Consider the following 16,791-nt stretch of genomic DNA (forward strand, 5'->3'; position numbering starts at 1 on the left):
AGAAAGGGGTGGGGCTTCTGGGCCCATCTGTGAAGGATGTGAGCTGTCAGGGTGCTTTCACAGGTCATCAGTTCTGCGACAAGTGGGCCCTGCTCACAGACCCTGGTGACATCAGGACTGGCACCAAGGGATACCTGAAATGTGACATCAGCGTGATGGGAAAAGGCGACGTCTTGAAGACCAGCCCTAAAACTTCTGACACCGAGGAGCAAATAGAAAAGTAAGACAGGTCCATCCTGGGCTGTGCATAGAAATGATATGTCCAATTTTAATCTTTTTTCCCTCCCTCACCACTTTTCTTATGGGTACATGAGAACCATGCTTGTTCTCAGCTTGGCCACCTGGCATTCTGCTCTATGAGACACCAAGATGTGTCCTATCAAGGTATGACTCTCCTTCGGGAGGTCAGGTTCTAGGGCAAGAACTGTCTGTCTTCCTATAATAACTCATAATAGACAAGCTATTCCTAAGCTTATCCAATTTTTCTGAATGTAGCTGAGTTTTCTTTGAAGGAATTATAATTTCAATCACTGGTTTGTGATGTGGGAAGACTTAAATGCACCTCTTTTAAGGTTCAGAGTGGGAGACAGTATTTATCCTATCCTAGGACCTGAATGAGTCTTCATTCACTCTATTCATACCATTCTCTGTCATTTACACTATGAAGAAAACTCATTTCAGCAATGAATCTTACTCTTTTCAGATTTGTCTTATATTGGGATCTTTCTGCCTCCAAATTGCTCCTGGCTTTTCTCTCTGCTTCTTCAATTGAGAGAGCTTTTTCATTTGTTTTTGTCTCCCTCTAAGGAACCTTTTGATCCCTGATGGGTTTCCATCAGAGAGACCCTGGGCCAGATTCTATGTGAGACTCTACAAAGCAGAAGGGTTGCCCAAAATGAATTCAAGCATCATGGCGAACGTCACCAAGGCATTTGTGGGTGACAGTAAGGACCTGGTGGATCCCTTTGTGGAGGTCTCCTTTGCTGGGCAGATGGTGAGGAACCATTGTCACTAACACTGCCTGGCCTGGGCCAGGGCCCTGCTCTCTATCCAAGATATGTTTAATCAAATCAAATTAATAAAAATTAGGAAGTGACTTGAAAGCAAAAGCTTTGTCACAAAAAGGCAATGGGGCCAGGCGAGGTGGCTCACACCTGTAATTCCAGCACTTTGGCAGGCTGAGGCGGTGAATCACTTGAGGCCAGGAGCTCAAAACCAGCCTGGCCAACATGGCGAAGCACTGTCTCAACCAGAAACACACAAAAAATTAGCTGGGCATGGTGGTGCATCCCTGTAATCCCAGCTACTGGGTGGCTAAGACATAAGAATTGCTTGAACTTGAGAGGCGGAGGTTGCAGTGAGCAGAGATTGTACCACTGTGCTCCAGCCTGGGTGACAGAGCAAGACTCTGTCTTTAAAAAAAAAAAAAAAAAAAAAAAGAAAAGGCAACGAGATATGGCAGGGAAATAGGGGAGGGTTACTCACTCACTTTTAATTGGAGGAAATGGAAAGGAGCTATGGGTGGATTGTGGTTTAGGACACAGGCAGACAGGCATCCTTCCTCACCCCTGGCTACTTCTATGAGCTGTTTATTCAGTCCCCAGGTCCGGTAGAATTTCCACCCACCTCCTGACCTGTTCCACAATCTCCCCAGGTAGTCCCTGTCTTAGAATTTCCATCCACCTCCTGATCTGTTCCACAATCTCCTCAGGTAGTCCCTGTCTTAGAATTTCCATCTACCTCCTGATCTGTTCCACAATCTCCTCAGGTAGTCCCTGTCTTAGAATTTCCATCCACCTCCTGATCTGTTCCACAATCTCCTCAGGTAGTCCTTGTCTTATGTAAGCCTGGACATCGCTTTTCCCTGCTCAGGAGCCATTGGAAGTGTCAGGGCCTGTGTACATGGTCAGAGATTAAAGCTGGTTGGCTGGATTTTGAAGCTTCAACTCACGCACATGTTATCTCTGCCATTAAAATACAGACCTACCCTGATTGTGTCCCCTTGGCAGGGGTGAACACTGAAGTATTTTTGACTTGGGCTGAACTTGGAGATCATATAAGACATCACCTCCACTTTATGACAAGGAAATTGAGGGCCAGACTGGAAGAGTGATTCACACAAGGTCATACTTCTACAAAATATGAGCTCATGGTGTAACTACATCCACTGTATTCCTGGAGATGCACAGAACTCCCATTCCCCAATATGCTGATCAGAACTTCCTGAGGGCAGGGCTGTGACGTGACTTTGTCCCAGATACCTGGCACAGTGTCCAGCATAGAGCAGGTCATCAGTCACGTTCGCTGAGTGTAACTGATTTTCGTGGGTGTCAGAAGCAGGTTCGTTATCTTTGAAAACTCGCTTTATACTTCCAGCTAGCTTGAAGAGTTTTCTGCAGTCAGTCACTCCCTTCTATGACTCATGTCCTCCTGGCTGTGTTTTTAGGGGCGAACCACAGTGCAGAAGAACTGCGCTGATCCTGTGTGGCATGAACAGGTGATCTTCAAGGAAATGTTCCCTCCCTTGTGTCGGAGGGTGAAAATCCAGGTGTGGGATGAAGGCAGCGTGAATGACGTAGCACTGGCAACCCATTTCATTGACCTGAAGAAAATCTCCAATGAACAGGATGGAGACAAAGGTAAAGTCCCACCCATCTGACTTGAAAAATGTCTCAAAATGCTTGCTTTAGATCTCTCATCTTTAAAAGGGGTGGGCTAGAGCAGCAGTCCCCAGCCTTTTTGGCACCAGATACCAGTTTTATGGAAGACTATTTTTCCATGAATGGGTAGGGGGATGGTTTTGGGATGAAACTGTTCCACTTCAGATCATCAGGCATTAGGAGCCTCCTCATAAGGAGCACGCAACCTAGGTCCCTTGTATGTGCAGTTCACAGTATGGTTTGTACTCCTATGAGAATCTATTGCCACCGCTAATCTGAAAGGTGGATCTAGGTGGTAATGCTGACTTGCCTGCTGCTCATCTCTTGCGGCCCAGTTCCTAACAGGATGGGTACTGGTCCATGGCTCTGGGGGTTCAGGGGCCTCTGGGTTAGAGCACCTTCCATGTATTAGGCACTTTCCATGCTACTGTAGGGTCTGTGGTTTGAGTTGGTTCAGGGCAATGGATGAAGCCAGGCTCTGGGAGCCAGGAGGTTTGCTCCTGGTCCCAGGTCTTCCACAAACACTGCTATGTGTCCTTGAGGAAGTCAGTCTTCCCATAATTGAAAAATGAGACATTTAGAGTAAATCAGAGATTGGTAAACTAAGGTCTATGGGCCAAATATGGCCTACTACATATTTTAGTATGGCCCACAAGATAAATGGTACCAACAAAAATTGTGTCTTCAACCCATTGATGGGAGCCTGAGAGTGCAGGAATAGCAGCGAGGTGCACTGACTGTGCACACTGTGAGCCAGGGTGGGAGCTGAGAGCCCCAGCTAATCCACCGAGCCAGCCAGGCAGAGGTCAGGTAAAAGAATTTCCACTCAGTATATGGCTCTTTATTTGCAAAACCCAAATTAGTAGATAATTCTCTGAAAAGCCCAACAAACCTTCCCTTCTTTGAATTCCCAGGCAATCTTTCTCTGTGCTACAAATTTATATTAATTGACATATTTTTTGCATACATACATGCACATGCATGTGTATCTACATACATATAATCACACATACATATACAAATATATACACTAATAAATATATCACATGCCATCTGTATATGAAGTTAATGTAATTTAATTTTTTACTTGATTAGACTAAAGGCATGTCAAGAGCAGTGAACAAGATTTACACATTTTTATGTCCCTAACAGATACCATAGAGAGGCCTCAGTAAATAAATACCTTTGTCTACATCTTTACATTATGGAAGTGTTTGCCACAAGATTGCTATATGCAGAAAGCACCCTCGGCCCATCTATACAATTCTCAGCTAGATGTAAACATGTTTTATTTACAGCCTTTTAGGAACATCTTGATGGCATTCAGGAAGATATATGTCAGTGATTTAAAATATAGACATCAGGACCATAAAATCTTTCTATCCTTTTTAATACAATATTCTTATATTTAAGTCTACTCAAGGGAGGGCTAGAATCCAGTCTATGGGAGAAGGGGATAGGAAATGTGTAGGCATAAAACTATTGATAATAGTTTCCACATATGGAAACATCTACTTGTCCACACTGGGGGATTGTTAAGCAGATTATGATATATTTGCTTTTTCATAATAATAGCCTATATTCTTAGCACTTCCTAAGGGCCTGCGTGAAGCACTCAATTGATAGTTTCTTTTAATTTTGAGAAATAAAATGCCATATACTGAGTGGAAATTCTTTGACCTGACCTCTGCCTGGCTGGCTCAGTGGATTAGCTGGGGCTCAAAATTAAAGATGTGACAGGTACTATTAACATCTGCCTTTTAGAGGTGAGGAAACTGAAACATGGGGAAGTTTAAAAACTGCCCAAGGTCACACAGCTTGAACATGACAGAGCTGAGATTTGAACTCAGGCCTCAGAGCCACCAGGCTGTACTGCCTGTCATCGAGATGTTGCCATCAAGATGTTGCCATAGACAGTGCATTTTCTCAGACACTATGTATTAAGAAGGGAAAATACATCAGCAGTAAGTTCAAATCACCAGGTCTTTTAAATTCTATGTTCAGAACGTATCTTGAAACATTTACCTGTCTCAGTCTCCACTACCTTCTCCCTGGTTCAAGACGCTGCTGGTCTTCAGTTTTGATGATGAAGTGGTTCTTGAACCAGTTAGCCCACATGCATTCTTCTAACCCTTCATATAACAGCCATAGTGATCTTAAGACATATGATTATGTCACATATTTGCTTAAATCCCTTTGAAACATTTCTGTAGTTTTTAGGATAAGGGCCAAAATTTTTATCAAGGCCCCAAGACCCACCTACCTCTTCAAACTCTCCCACAGAGTTCATCTCTAGCTCCAAGCTCCTTTCTAACTGGCACATGCTGCTCCCTCTAGCCAGAACGCACACTCTCTCTCTTCTCTGCCTGCCTAACTCCCCTCTATGTTACATCAGCCTGTTACTTTTTCTTGCAACACAAAGTGTATTTCCTCCATCGTGTTTGCACTGTAAATATTTATGTTTAATGTTTATACCTGCTTTGTTCTCCACCAGGCTCCGTTTAGTATCTAGCATGGTACCTGGCACTAAACATAGAGCCTACTGGAGAACATAGGGGAATCAATAAACATTTGATGAATACATGAACAGAACAGAATGCAGATTGGCATTTATGGTATTAGTACAACTGTGAACAAGTGTAAACATGAATGCAAAAAAGACCAGAAGGAAATACGGCAAGATGGCAATCGTAGTTGTCTTTTGGTGATGGGGTATCCTGTCAATATTTTCTTTTGTCTTTCTTGGATATTCTACATTTTGAAATGAATGTGTGCAACTTTTATAAAGCAAAAACATAATGAGATAACTAAAACCTGGGGTCTCTCTAGGCTTTCTTCCCACCTTTGGGCCTGCCTGGATTAACCTGTATGGCTCGCCCAGGAACCACAGTCTGATGGATGACTACCAGGAAATGAACGAAGGCTTTGGGGAAGGTGTGTCATTCAGGGGCAGAATCTTGGTAGAAATTGCAGTGGAAATCCTCTCAGGAGGGGCACAGGAATCTAAATTTTCCAAGGCCCTGAAGGAGCTCAAGTTGCCTTCCAAGGACAAAGACTCCAAATCTTCCAAAGGTAAAGAGAAGGCTGACAAAACTGAAGACGGAAAATCCCAACAGGCTTCAAACAAAACTAACTCAACTGAGGTGGAGGTGGAATCATTCGATGTCCCCCCCGAGGTAGGTCTGGGCACTGCTTTATGGTACTTTACCTGTGAGGTGAACCAGAGCAGTGACTGCCCCGTCACAGGTTTCTGAAGGTATTGTCAGAATATGTCTTACTCCCCCTGAAAAATTTGTGTTGGCCCAGCCCTGTGTTCTGAGGCTGATCCTCTGCCCCCTCTTGCACACTTCACAGCCATCTGCTTATGATAAATTCCTTTGAATCCCCCACTCCCCCAAATACAATTCCCATGGAAACGCAAGTAAAGAGAAATAAAAGTGCTCTGGAGGAGTTGGTGGGAGTGGGTGGTACGGGATTGATTAAACTCTATCTGTGGCCTAATTTTGTTTAGTTGTGTTAGCTTGGAGTAAGCTCTGGATGGGAGATAATTTTGGATGAGGAATGAAGAGGAGGAAGAGTAGGTGACAAGCTGGGATATAAGAAATTGAGAAACCTACACCCCTACCCCAAACCTGTTCGGGAAATCACAACTTTAGGGAATGCTTATTACTTACCATGAAGCATGTTAGCACTTTCCCAGCCTGGTTCTGTCTTATGGGAAAGAGATATGAGACTCTAAGAGGAGTACAAATGGTGAATATTCTCTCTACTGTTTAGTTTATCAATGGTAATTTGCACTTAAGCAAATGAAAGAGCTTCATGTTTTGTCAGTAGCAGAGGTAGGTAGATTCCAGCTCCCAGCTTGGCTAATTCTGCCTCTAGATGTATGCTTCTCGGTCAACTAGGCAATAATTTCGGGTAGGGAAGGGAGGTGATGCTAGAAATCCCAGAGCTGTTCATTTCTAGGAGAGACTAGAGAGTCCAAAGGAGTATAGCAGAAGGTCACCTTAGCCTTGGAAGAGGCATTTGTTTTGGTTGCTGGGATCTAATAAATCTTAAGAAACCGTGTAGGGGAAAGGTTGGAGCACAGGGCTGGAAATCTTGGGGTGGGTTGTAGTTATGGCTCCGACACTAACACCTCTCTGTGTTTTAGTTTACCATCAACAAAATGAGATAGTTAATAGTTACCCTGCCATAGGCATCTTTGGGGGTTAAATGAGGAAATGCGTATAAAATGGTTAGCAGAGTTCTTAGCACATACATAGGAAGCAGGCAATGCGTTTGTTGTTGTTGTTGTCGTCAGTGTCGCTATGGTTTTCTCCCACCACCAGGAAGCAGCTATTCAGAGCTTTCCAATCTGTTTGTGACTTTGGAAATTTAGTGGACCTCCCCAGTTCTCTCCTCTGAGTTCACATACTGTATTGGGAAATATTATCTGAAAACGTGTGCGCCAGTTTGTTGTGGTTAGAACTTATATTATCTATATGGGATTGTGTTTAGGGGTGTTTCTTGAGAATACATGCCAACTTTGGAGACTTAACTTTGAATTTCACCAGAAGCTGTGGGTGGCTTAGTAGCTACCTAAACTGATATCTCCATCTATCCCTGCAGTCGTTTTTCCTGCTGTGGGTTGAAGCTGCCTATTCTTTTCTAAACAAGGATTGCCAAGTAGAAAGAGGCTAGAAAAATATTTTCTTAATCCAAGTCGAAATATGTTTAAGATATTTTGACGAAGACACTTGAAGTAGATTCTATCAGAAAGCAAGGGAAGTTGGGAACTTATGTGGGGTAGAAAGTACATTTGTCTACAGGCTGTGGGGGGGTGTATCTTGGCTATTGTGTAGTAGGTAATAGAGAGGTAAAATTCAGACACTATTTAAACCCTTATTTCCCCTCCCTCCACTCTTCATCTTGGCTTCTGTTTGTGGCCAGTATCTTGCTGGGTTTATTAGTTATCTATGGCTGCATGATAACATATCTCAAAACTTGGCAGCTTAAAACAACAAACATTTATTTTCTCTGTAGATGAGGAATTTGGGAATAGCATAGCTCAGTGGTTCTGCCTCAGGATCTCGTGAAGTTTCCATCAAGGGCGAGGCAGGGGCTGTCATGATCTGAAGGTTTGACTGTGGCTGGAGAACCCACTCAGAAGATGGCCCCTCACATGGCAGGAGACTGTGATTCTTTGTTGGCTCTTGGCAGGAGGCCTCATCCTCATTCTGTGGATCCTCCTACAGACTGCTTGAGGATCCTGTGACATGGCAGCTGGCCTTCCCCAGATCCAAGAGGGAGCAAGGCTGAAACTGTCTTTCATGACCTGGCCACAGAGGTCACACATTGACATATCTGCTATGTTCTGTTTGTTAGAAATGAATCATTTAGTCCAGCCTATCCTCAAAGGGAGGAGAATTAGGTTTCACTTTTTGAGGGGAAGATTAGCAAAGAATTTGTGGATATATTTTAAAGCCACCACACTGGGCTTCAACCTTCCTCACACCTGAACAGCTCATGGCTCACCCTCATCAACATGATGATCCCCTTTCTTGCAGCATCTTCTTTTTCAACTCTTCTCAGGCTCCAATCTCCCCTCTCCCCAGCTGCAGCCATACCTTCATTGCCCATCTGGACAGCTGAGAGATCCCATGATGCTGGCTTTGTCAACTCACCCCCATTACCCCTCAAAGCTTATCTCCCCTGTGCCAAATTTTCACAGATCATAGCCAATCTAAAAATGGGTTCATTTTTAAAATTCTGTGAACACACTGACTAGCTTCTTATTTAAATGTCATCCTCGATATTGGTAAGAATAAAAATAGAGCCTAACTCCATGGAGTTTATGATATAGAAGGAGAGGTATGAAATATAAATGTAACAGGAAGTAGAAAGTGGTAAGGGCTTTAAGGAGGTACAGATAAAGTGCTATTATTTCCTGGAGTGAGTGAAGTATAATTATTAAAATGTTAAGCCCCCAAGTAAGATAGCTGGATGTAAATTGTGGCAGTATGGTGCAGTGGTTACTGCTTGGCCTCTGGAGAAACATTGCCTGCATTTGAACCTGAGTAAGTGACTTAACCTCCCTATGCTTATTTCCAAGAATAACCTCTTGCTTCTCAGCCTCTTATTAAGGATTTGATAAATGAATATATGAAAATATGCTCAGAACAGAGCCTCGTACATAGTGCTCAATAAATCTTAGTTATGCTTAATAATTTTGGGCAGAGATTTAATCTCACTGGACTGCAGTGTCATCGTCTGTGAATGAGTAAAGTAGAAGTGCCTCTTTCCTGGTGTAGTTGTGAGAATTACAGGATATAACGTGGGCAAAGTTCTTAATACCATATCTGACACATAGTAAGAGGTCAGTAAACATTATCTGTCATCATTTCACCAGCTTGAGGAACCGAGATGTGCTTCTAGAATGGAAAGACATTTGAGTTAAACCTTGTAGGATGAGTGGAATGAAGACATCAATTCTGCCCTGCTGAAATACTTATTTCGACTGCCATTTATGGTGATATGTGCAGGCTTTTTACTAGATGCTCAACATGAATGATATCATTTCTGCCCCCTCTCCTCCCTGAAAGCCCAATGATGGTGGTTATTTCACAGGTGAGGAACATGACACCCAGAGAATAGACATGATTTGCTTAAAGTCAATCAGCCTGGGAGTGGAAGGGTTGAGATTTGAAGAAGGATTTTTTGTCTGGCTTTGGATCCTGAAATTCCTCTCTCGGCTACATGGCCTACATTCCCTCCAGGTCTCTTAGTAGTTCCCTGTTTTGTGGTTTTTATTTTTAGCGACAGGATCTTGCTATGTTACCCAGGCTGGCCTCAAACTCCTGGGCTCAAACGATCTTCCCACCAGATCCTTCCGAGTAGCTGATGCTACAGGCCACCACACCCAGCTTCTCTCCGTGGTTTTTAACCTCCTCCTAGAGAGTAAACTCAGCCTCAGGAAGGTGAGATAGGAGGCTAGTTAATAGTCAGTGGATAGAGTGGTAGGAGGAGGGTATGTTCGTTGACTAAGATCCAGCACTGAGCCTCACCCTGTTCAACATTTTCTGGTCACAAGGAACATTTCCTAGGAAGACTGGCACCACAGTAGCTTCTGTATGAAAGAAGGGGTTATCCTTCACCTAATGATATGGAAACCCTTTGGCTCTCTGAGGCACCTGTCTAGGACTCTCAGCTCAATGAAGCTCTTGATCCCTGGGGCCACAATTGCTTTATTTCCTTAGATTGTCCTTATGGCTGTTCCTGCAGAGTTCAATCAATCCAATTGCAAAACCAGGAAGCACAGAATGTATGGGTCCAGTCGACTCAGCCTCTTAGCTCAGAAATGTAATGCTGTGTCACTGGGTCCAGCAACATCTGCTCCCTGAAGCATCAGCCTTTTCCTTGTCAACAAGAGTCATTTGCAAATAATTGTGTATTTCCTTGTGATGACTCCTGTCTTATGACTTGTTATAGTCTAGTCTTCCAGACTGGGCTCCTTGAGAAGGCAGCCTTGTTGGAAACCAGGCCTTGAGTCTTGGCTGACTTTAATTTGCTGTGTGAGACCTTGGGAAGCATTAGTTTATTCAGGTATAAGGTGGAGGTTGGAGTAGATGAACTCTAAGGTCCTTTTTAATATGAAGGCACCTGTGATTCTGGGACCTGTGTACCCTTCACAGCAGCAACCACAGTGAAGGTAGCCCACCCTAGATACACATGATTGGCCAATGCTTGTACATGTGACTAATCTGCTGTTTCTTTTTATACGGGCTTGCTTATCTGGTGAAGTAAAGTTTGATTCTGGTCAGCGTTAATGCATTGGGTTAATACATGTTTGAGTTCAAAGAGCACTGGGTCTATGGTGAGTATACTTGGGAAAGTTACTTGACAACCTCAAGCCTTAGTTCCCTCAGTTTCCTTATTTGTTAAATGGGGATGATCCAAATTTTGACCTCTTAAGGTTGCAAGGAGGAACAAATAGCATAATGTATCTGACTACCCTGTGTAAGCCATAAAGTTATGCTCAAATCTAAGGATTTTATCCTGTAATTCTGTTTCTTGTCTTTGATATTCTGTTTTCTAAAACCCCAATCTCCAAAAGGTAATTCCAAACCCGTGTTTCACCAGCAGCATCCTAGACAGATATGCACACCAAGTTTATTTGTTAAAAGGATTTTTGTTTTAAGGTAGAAGCTCAGGAGGTTGAGACTGCATCATTCTAGATGAATGACTAAATTTGGATCTGCAGTTTGCAGATCCTGATTCATGCATGTCTGATTTTGGGGGAAACGCTGTGCCATTTCAGGCTGAAACAGAGACCCAAATGTTTATAAATTATGCTGGATGAGGCCAGCATCACAAAGCAGCTTCCTAATAAGAGAAAAAGCCAGTTCTGCCTAATAATTTTGTTTTCTTTCTGTAGATTGTACCAGAAAAAAATGAGGAATTTTTACTCTTTGGAGCATTTTTTGAAGCTACCATGATTGACCGGAAGATTGGAGATAAACCCATAAGCTTTGAAGTTTCTATTGGTAAGTACAGATAAGCACGGTGCCAGGCACACAGCATGGATTTAGTATCTATTTCTTGAATAAAAGAGTTAGTGCCTTACATGAAGATAATAGCACTCTGGTGGAGGTTTGCATCTCAGAATGAGATGAACAATTCCTTGTCTACTCTACTGTCAATATATAAAGGATAGATTTATTTTCTTTTAAATTTAAATTCGAAGTTTTGTGGGTACATAGTAGGTATATATATTTATGGGGTACATGAGATTTTGATGTAGGTATACAATATGTAATAATCCCACTAGGGTATATAGGGGATCTATCACCTCAAGCATTTATCCTTTCTTTAGTTACCAACAATCCAATTACACTCTTTTAGTTACTTAAAAATGTACAATAAGTTGTTGACCGTACTCACCTGTTGTGCTATCAAATACTAGATCTTATTCATTCTATTGAACTATATTTTTGTACCCATTAACCATCTGCACTTCTCCCCTGCCTCCCACTAGCCTTCCCAGCCTTTGGTAACCATCGTTTCACTCTCTATCTCAATGAGTTTATTTTAATTTTTAGCTTCTCCAGATAAGTGAGAACATGTGAAGTTTGTCTTTCTGTGCCTGGCTTGTTTCACTTAACATGATAACCTCCAGTTCCATCCACGTTGCTGCAAATGACAGGTTCTCATTCTTTTTCATGGATGAATAGTACTCCATTGTGCGTATGTATCACATTTTCTTTATCCATTCATCTGTTGATGGACATTTAGGTTGCTTCCAAATCTTAGCTATTGTAAATAGTGCTGTAACGGACATAGGAGTGCAGACATCTCTTCGATATACTGACTTCCTTTCTTTTGGATATACACCCAACAGTGGGATTGCTGGCTCATATGGTAGTTCTATTTTTAGTTTTCTGAGGAACCATCAAACTGTTCTCCATAGTGGTTGTACTAATTTGCATTCCCACCAACAATGCATGGGGGTTCGCTTTTCTCCACATCCTCACCAGCATTTGTTATTAGCCTGTTATTTGGAGACAAGCCATTTTAACTGGGGTGAAATGATATATCATTGAAGTTTGATTTATGTTTCTCTGATGGTTAATGATGCTAAGCGCCTTTTCATATGCTTGTTTGCCATTTGGATGTCTTTCTTTGAGAAATGGCTATTCAGATCTTTCACCTATTTTAAAATCAGATTATTGGATTTTTTTCCCATAGAGTCGTTAGAGCTCCTTATATCTTCTGGTTGTTAATCCCTTGTCAGATAGATAGGATGCAGATATTTTCTCCTGTTCTGTGGATTGTCTCCTCACTTTATGAATTGTTTCCTTTGATGTACATCAGCTTTTTAACTCAATGTGATCCCATTTGTCCATTTTTGTTTTGGTTACATATGCTTGTGGTGTATTACTCAATAAATCTTTGCCCAGATCAATGCCCTGGAGAGTTTTCCCAATGTTTTCTTGTAGTAGCTTATAGTTTGAGGACTTAGATTTAAGTCTTTAATCCATTTTGATTTGGTTTTTGTATATGGTGGGACATAGGGGTCTGGTTTCATTCTTCTTTATATGGCTATCCAGTTTTCCCAGCACCATTTATTGAAGAGACTGTCCTTTTCCCAACATATGTTCTTGATACTTTCGTAAAAAAATGAGTTCACTGGCCAGGTGCGGTGGCTCACGGCTGTAATCCCAGCACTTTGGGAGGCCGAGGCAGGTGGATCACGAGGTCAGGAGTTCCAGACCATGGTGAAACCCCGTCTCTACTAAAAATACAAAAATTAGCCAGGCGTGGTGGTGTGTGCCTGTAATCCCAGCTACTCGGGAGGCTGAGGCAGGAGAATCACTTGAACCCAGGAGGCAGAGGTTGCAGTGAGCTGAGATTGCACCACTGCACTCCAGCCTGGGTGACAGAATGCAACTCAAAAAAAACAGGCAGAATGTCTCAAAAAAAAAAAAAAGTTCACTATAGATGAATAGATTTATTTCTGGGTTTTCTATTCTGTTCCATTGTCCATGTGTTTGTTGTTATGCCAGTACCACACTGTTGTGGTTACTATAGCTCTGTAACATAATTTGAAATCAGGTAATATGATTCCTCTAGTTTTGTTCTTTTTGCTTAGAATAGCTTTGGCTATTCTGCGTCTCTTGTGGTTCCATGTAAATTTTAGGATTTTTTTCTATTTCTATGAAGAATGTCATTGGTATTTTGACAGAGATTGCATTGAATCTGTAGATCGCTTTGGGTAGTGTGGATGTTTTAACAATACTGATTCTTTCAATCCATGAACATGGAATATGTGTCTATTTTTTTGTGTCTTCTTCAATTTCTTTCACCAGTGTTTTATAGTTTTCGTTGTGGAGATCTTTCACTTCTTGGATTAAGTTTATTCCTAGGTATTTTACTTTATTTGTGGCTATTGTAAATGGGATTACGTTATTTATTTATTTTTTATGAGATGGAGTCTCGTTCTGTCACCCAGGCTGGAGTGCAGTGGCGCAATCTTGGCTCACTGCAAGCTCCGCCTCCCGGGTTCACGCTATTCTGCCTCAGCCTCTCCGAGTAGCTGGGACTACAGGCGCCCGCCACCACGCCCAGCTAATTTTTTTGTATTTTTAGTAGAGACGGGGTTTCACCGTGGTCTCGATCTCCTGACCTTGTGATCCGCTCACCTTGGCCTCCCAAAGTGCTGGGATTACAAGCGTGAGCCACTGTGCCTGGCCAGGATTACTTTCTTGATTTCCTTTTCACATTGTTCACTGTTGGCATATAGAAATGCTACTAATTTTTAAACGTTGATTTTGCATCCTGCAACTTTACTGAATTTGTTTATCAGTTCTAACAGGTTTTTGGTGGAATATTTAGGTTTTTCCAAATATAATATCATATCATCTGCAAACAAGGATTATTTGACTACTTCATTTCCTATTTGGATGCCCTTTATTTCTTTCTCTTGTCGGATTTCTGTCTCTAGGACTTCCAGTATTATGTTGAGTAACAGGGATGAAAGTGGGCATCTTTTTCTTGTTCCAGATCTTAAAGGAAAGGCTTTCAGTTTTTTTTCCATTTGATGTGAAACTAGCTGTGGGTCCGTCATATATTGCTTTTATTGTATTGAGGTATGTTCCTTCTGTACTCAGTGTTTTGAGAGTTTTTTAATCACGAAGGGATGTTAAATTTTATCAAATGCTTTTTCAACATAAATTGGAATGATCATATGATTTTTGTCCATTCTGTTGATGTGATGTATCATATTGATTTGTGTACATTGAACCATCTTGGCATCCTTGGTATAAATCCCACTTGGTCATGCTGAATGATATTTTTAATGTGTTGTCGAATTTTGTTTGTTAGTATTTTGTTGAGGATTTTTGCATCAGTATTGATCAGGGATATTGGCCTGTAATTTTCTTTTTTGTGTCTTTGTATGGTTTTGGTTTCAGAGTAATACTGGCCTTGTAGAATGGGTTTGGAAGTATTCCCTCCTCTTCCATTTTTTGTATGGGAATTCTTTTTTAAAATATTTTTAAAATATCAGTAGCTTTTGTAATACAAATAGTTGGGGGTGGAGCCAAGATGGCCGAATAGGAACAGCTCCCGTCTCCAGCTCCCAGCCCCAGCGACACAGAAGACGGGTGATTTCTGCAATTCTGCTTGAGGTACCGGTTTCATCTCACTAGGGAGTGCCTAACAGTGGGTGCAGGACAGTCGGTGAAGCGCACTGTGCGCGAGCCGAAGCAGGGCGAGGCATTGCCTCACTCGGGAAGCGCAAGGAGTCAGGGAGTTCCCTTTCCTAGTCAAAGAAAGGGGAAACAGACGGCACCTGGAATATCGGGCCAGTCCCATCCTAATACTGCGCTTTTCCAACGGGCCTGGAAAACGGCACACTAGGAGATTGTGTCCCGCACCTGGCTCGGAGGGTTCTATGCCCACGGAGTCTCGCTGATTGCTAGCACAGCAGTCTGAGATCAAGCTGCAAGGCGGCAGCGAGGCTGGGGGAGGGGCGCCCGCCATTGCCCAGGCTTGCTTAGGTAAACAAAGCAGCCAGGAAGCTCGAACTGGGTGGAGCCCACCACAGTTCAGGGAGGCCTGCCTGCCTCTGTAGGCTCCACCTCTGGGGGCAGGGCACAGACAAACAAAAACTCAGCAAGAACCTCCACAGACTTAAATGTCCCTGTCTGACTGACAGCTTTGAAGAGAGTAGTGGTTCCCCCAGCATGAAGCTGGAGATCTGAGAACGGACAGACTGCCTCCTAAAGTGGGTCCCTCACCCCTGAGCAGCCTAACTGGGAGGCACCCCCCCAGTAGGGACAGACTGACACCTCATTCAACCGGGTACTCCTCTGAGACAAAACTTCGAGAAGAACTATCAGACAGCTGAATTTGTGGTCTCACGAAAATCCGCTGCTCTGCAGCCACCGCTGCTGACACCCAGCCAAACAGGGTCTGGAGTGGACCTCTAGTAAACTCCAACAGACCTGCAGCTGAGGGTCCTGTCTGGTAGAAGGAAAACTAACAAACAGAAAGGACATCCACACCAAAAACCCACCTGTACATCACCATCATCAAAGACAAAAAGTAGATAAAACCACAAAGATGGGGAAAAAACAGAGCACAAAAACTGGAAACTCTAAAAAACAGAGCACCTCTCGTCCTCCAAAAGAACGCAGTTCCTCACCAGCAACGGAACAAAGCTGGATGGAGGATGACTTTGATGAGTTGAGAGAAGGCTTCAGACGATCAAACTACTCTGAGCTACGAGAGGAAATTCAAAACAATAGCAAAGAAGTTAAAAACTTTGAAAAAAAATTAGAAGAATGGATAACTAGAATAACCAATGGAGAGAAGGGCTTCAAGGAGCTGATGGAGCTGAAAGCCAAGTTTCGAGAACTACGCGAAGATTGCAGAAGCCTCAGTAGCAGATGCGATCAACTGGAAGAAAGGGTATCGCTGATGGAAGATGAAATGAATGAAATGAAGAGAGAAGGGAAGTTTAGAGAAAAAAGAATAAAAAGAAATGAACAAAGCCTCCAAGAAATTTGGGACTATGTGAAAAGACCAAACCTACGTCTGATTGGTGTACCTGAAAATGATGGGGAGAATGGAACCAAGTTGGAAAACACTCTGCAAGATATTATCCAGGAGAACTTCCCCAATCTAGCAAGGCAGGCCAGCATTCAGATTCAGGAAATACAGAGAACACCACAAAGATACTCCTCGAGAAGGGCAACTCCAAGACACTTAATTGTCAGATTCACCAAAGTTGAAATGAAGGAAAAAATGTTAAGGGCAGCCAGAGAGAAAGGTCGGGTTACCCACAAAGGGAAGCCCATCAGACTAACAGCTGATCTCTCAGCAGAAACTCTACAAGCCAGAAGAGAGTGGGGGCCGATATTCACCATTCTTAAAGAAAAGAATTTTCAACCCAGAATCTCCTATCCCGCCAAACTAAGCTTCATAAGTGAAGGTGAAATAAAATATTTTACAGACAAGCAAACGCTGAGTGATTTTGTTACCACCAGGCCTGCCCTAAAAGAGCTCCTGAAGGAAACACTAAACATGGAAAGGAACAACCGGTACCAGCCACTGCAAAAACATGCCAAATTGTAAAGACCATCGAGGC

At 42.7% G+C, this 16,791-nt stretch overlaps 1 protein-coding gene across 2 annotated transcripts in view; it reads left to right on the forward strand.

Moving 5' to 3' along the window:
• Nucleotides 1-16,791, forward strand: part of FER1L6 (fer-1 like family member 6) — a 260,996-nt gene that overhangs the window by 110,221 nt on the left and 133,984 nt on the right. For both annotated transcript variants that reach the window (XM_055287184.2, XM_055287185.2), the window contains exons 8-12: nucleotides 64-220; nucleotides 808-994; nucleotides 2,447-2,639; nucleotides 5,490-5,836; nucleotides 11,077-11,185. In XM_055287184.2, coding sequence (XP_055143159.1) covers nucleotides 64-220; nucleotides 808-994; nucleotides 2,447-2,639; nucleotides 5,490-5,836; nucleotides 11,077-11,185 — 993 coding nt within the window. The remainder of the gene's footprint in view (nucleotides 1-63; nucleotides 221-807; nucleotides 995-2,446; nucleotides 2,640-5,489; nucleotides 5,837-11,076; nucleotides 11,186-16,791) is intronic.

The sequence above is a fragment of the Symphalangus syndactylus genome, chromosome 7, assembly GCF_028878055.3.
Source record: "Symphalangus syndactylus isolate Jambi chromosome 7, NHGRI_mSymSyn1-v2.1_pri, whole genome shotgun sequence".
In the NCBI taxonomy this organism is placed as follows: Eukaryota; Metazoa; Chordata; class Mammalia; order Primates; family Hylobatidae; genus Symphalangus; species Symphalangus syndactylus.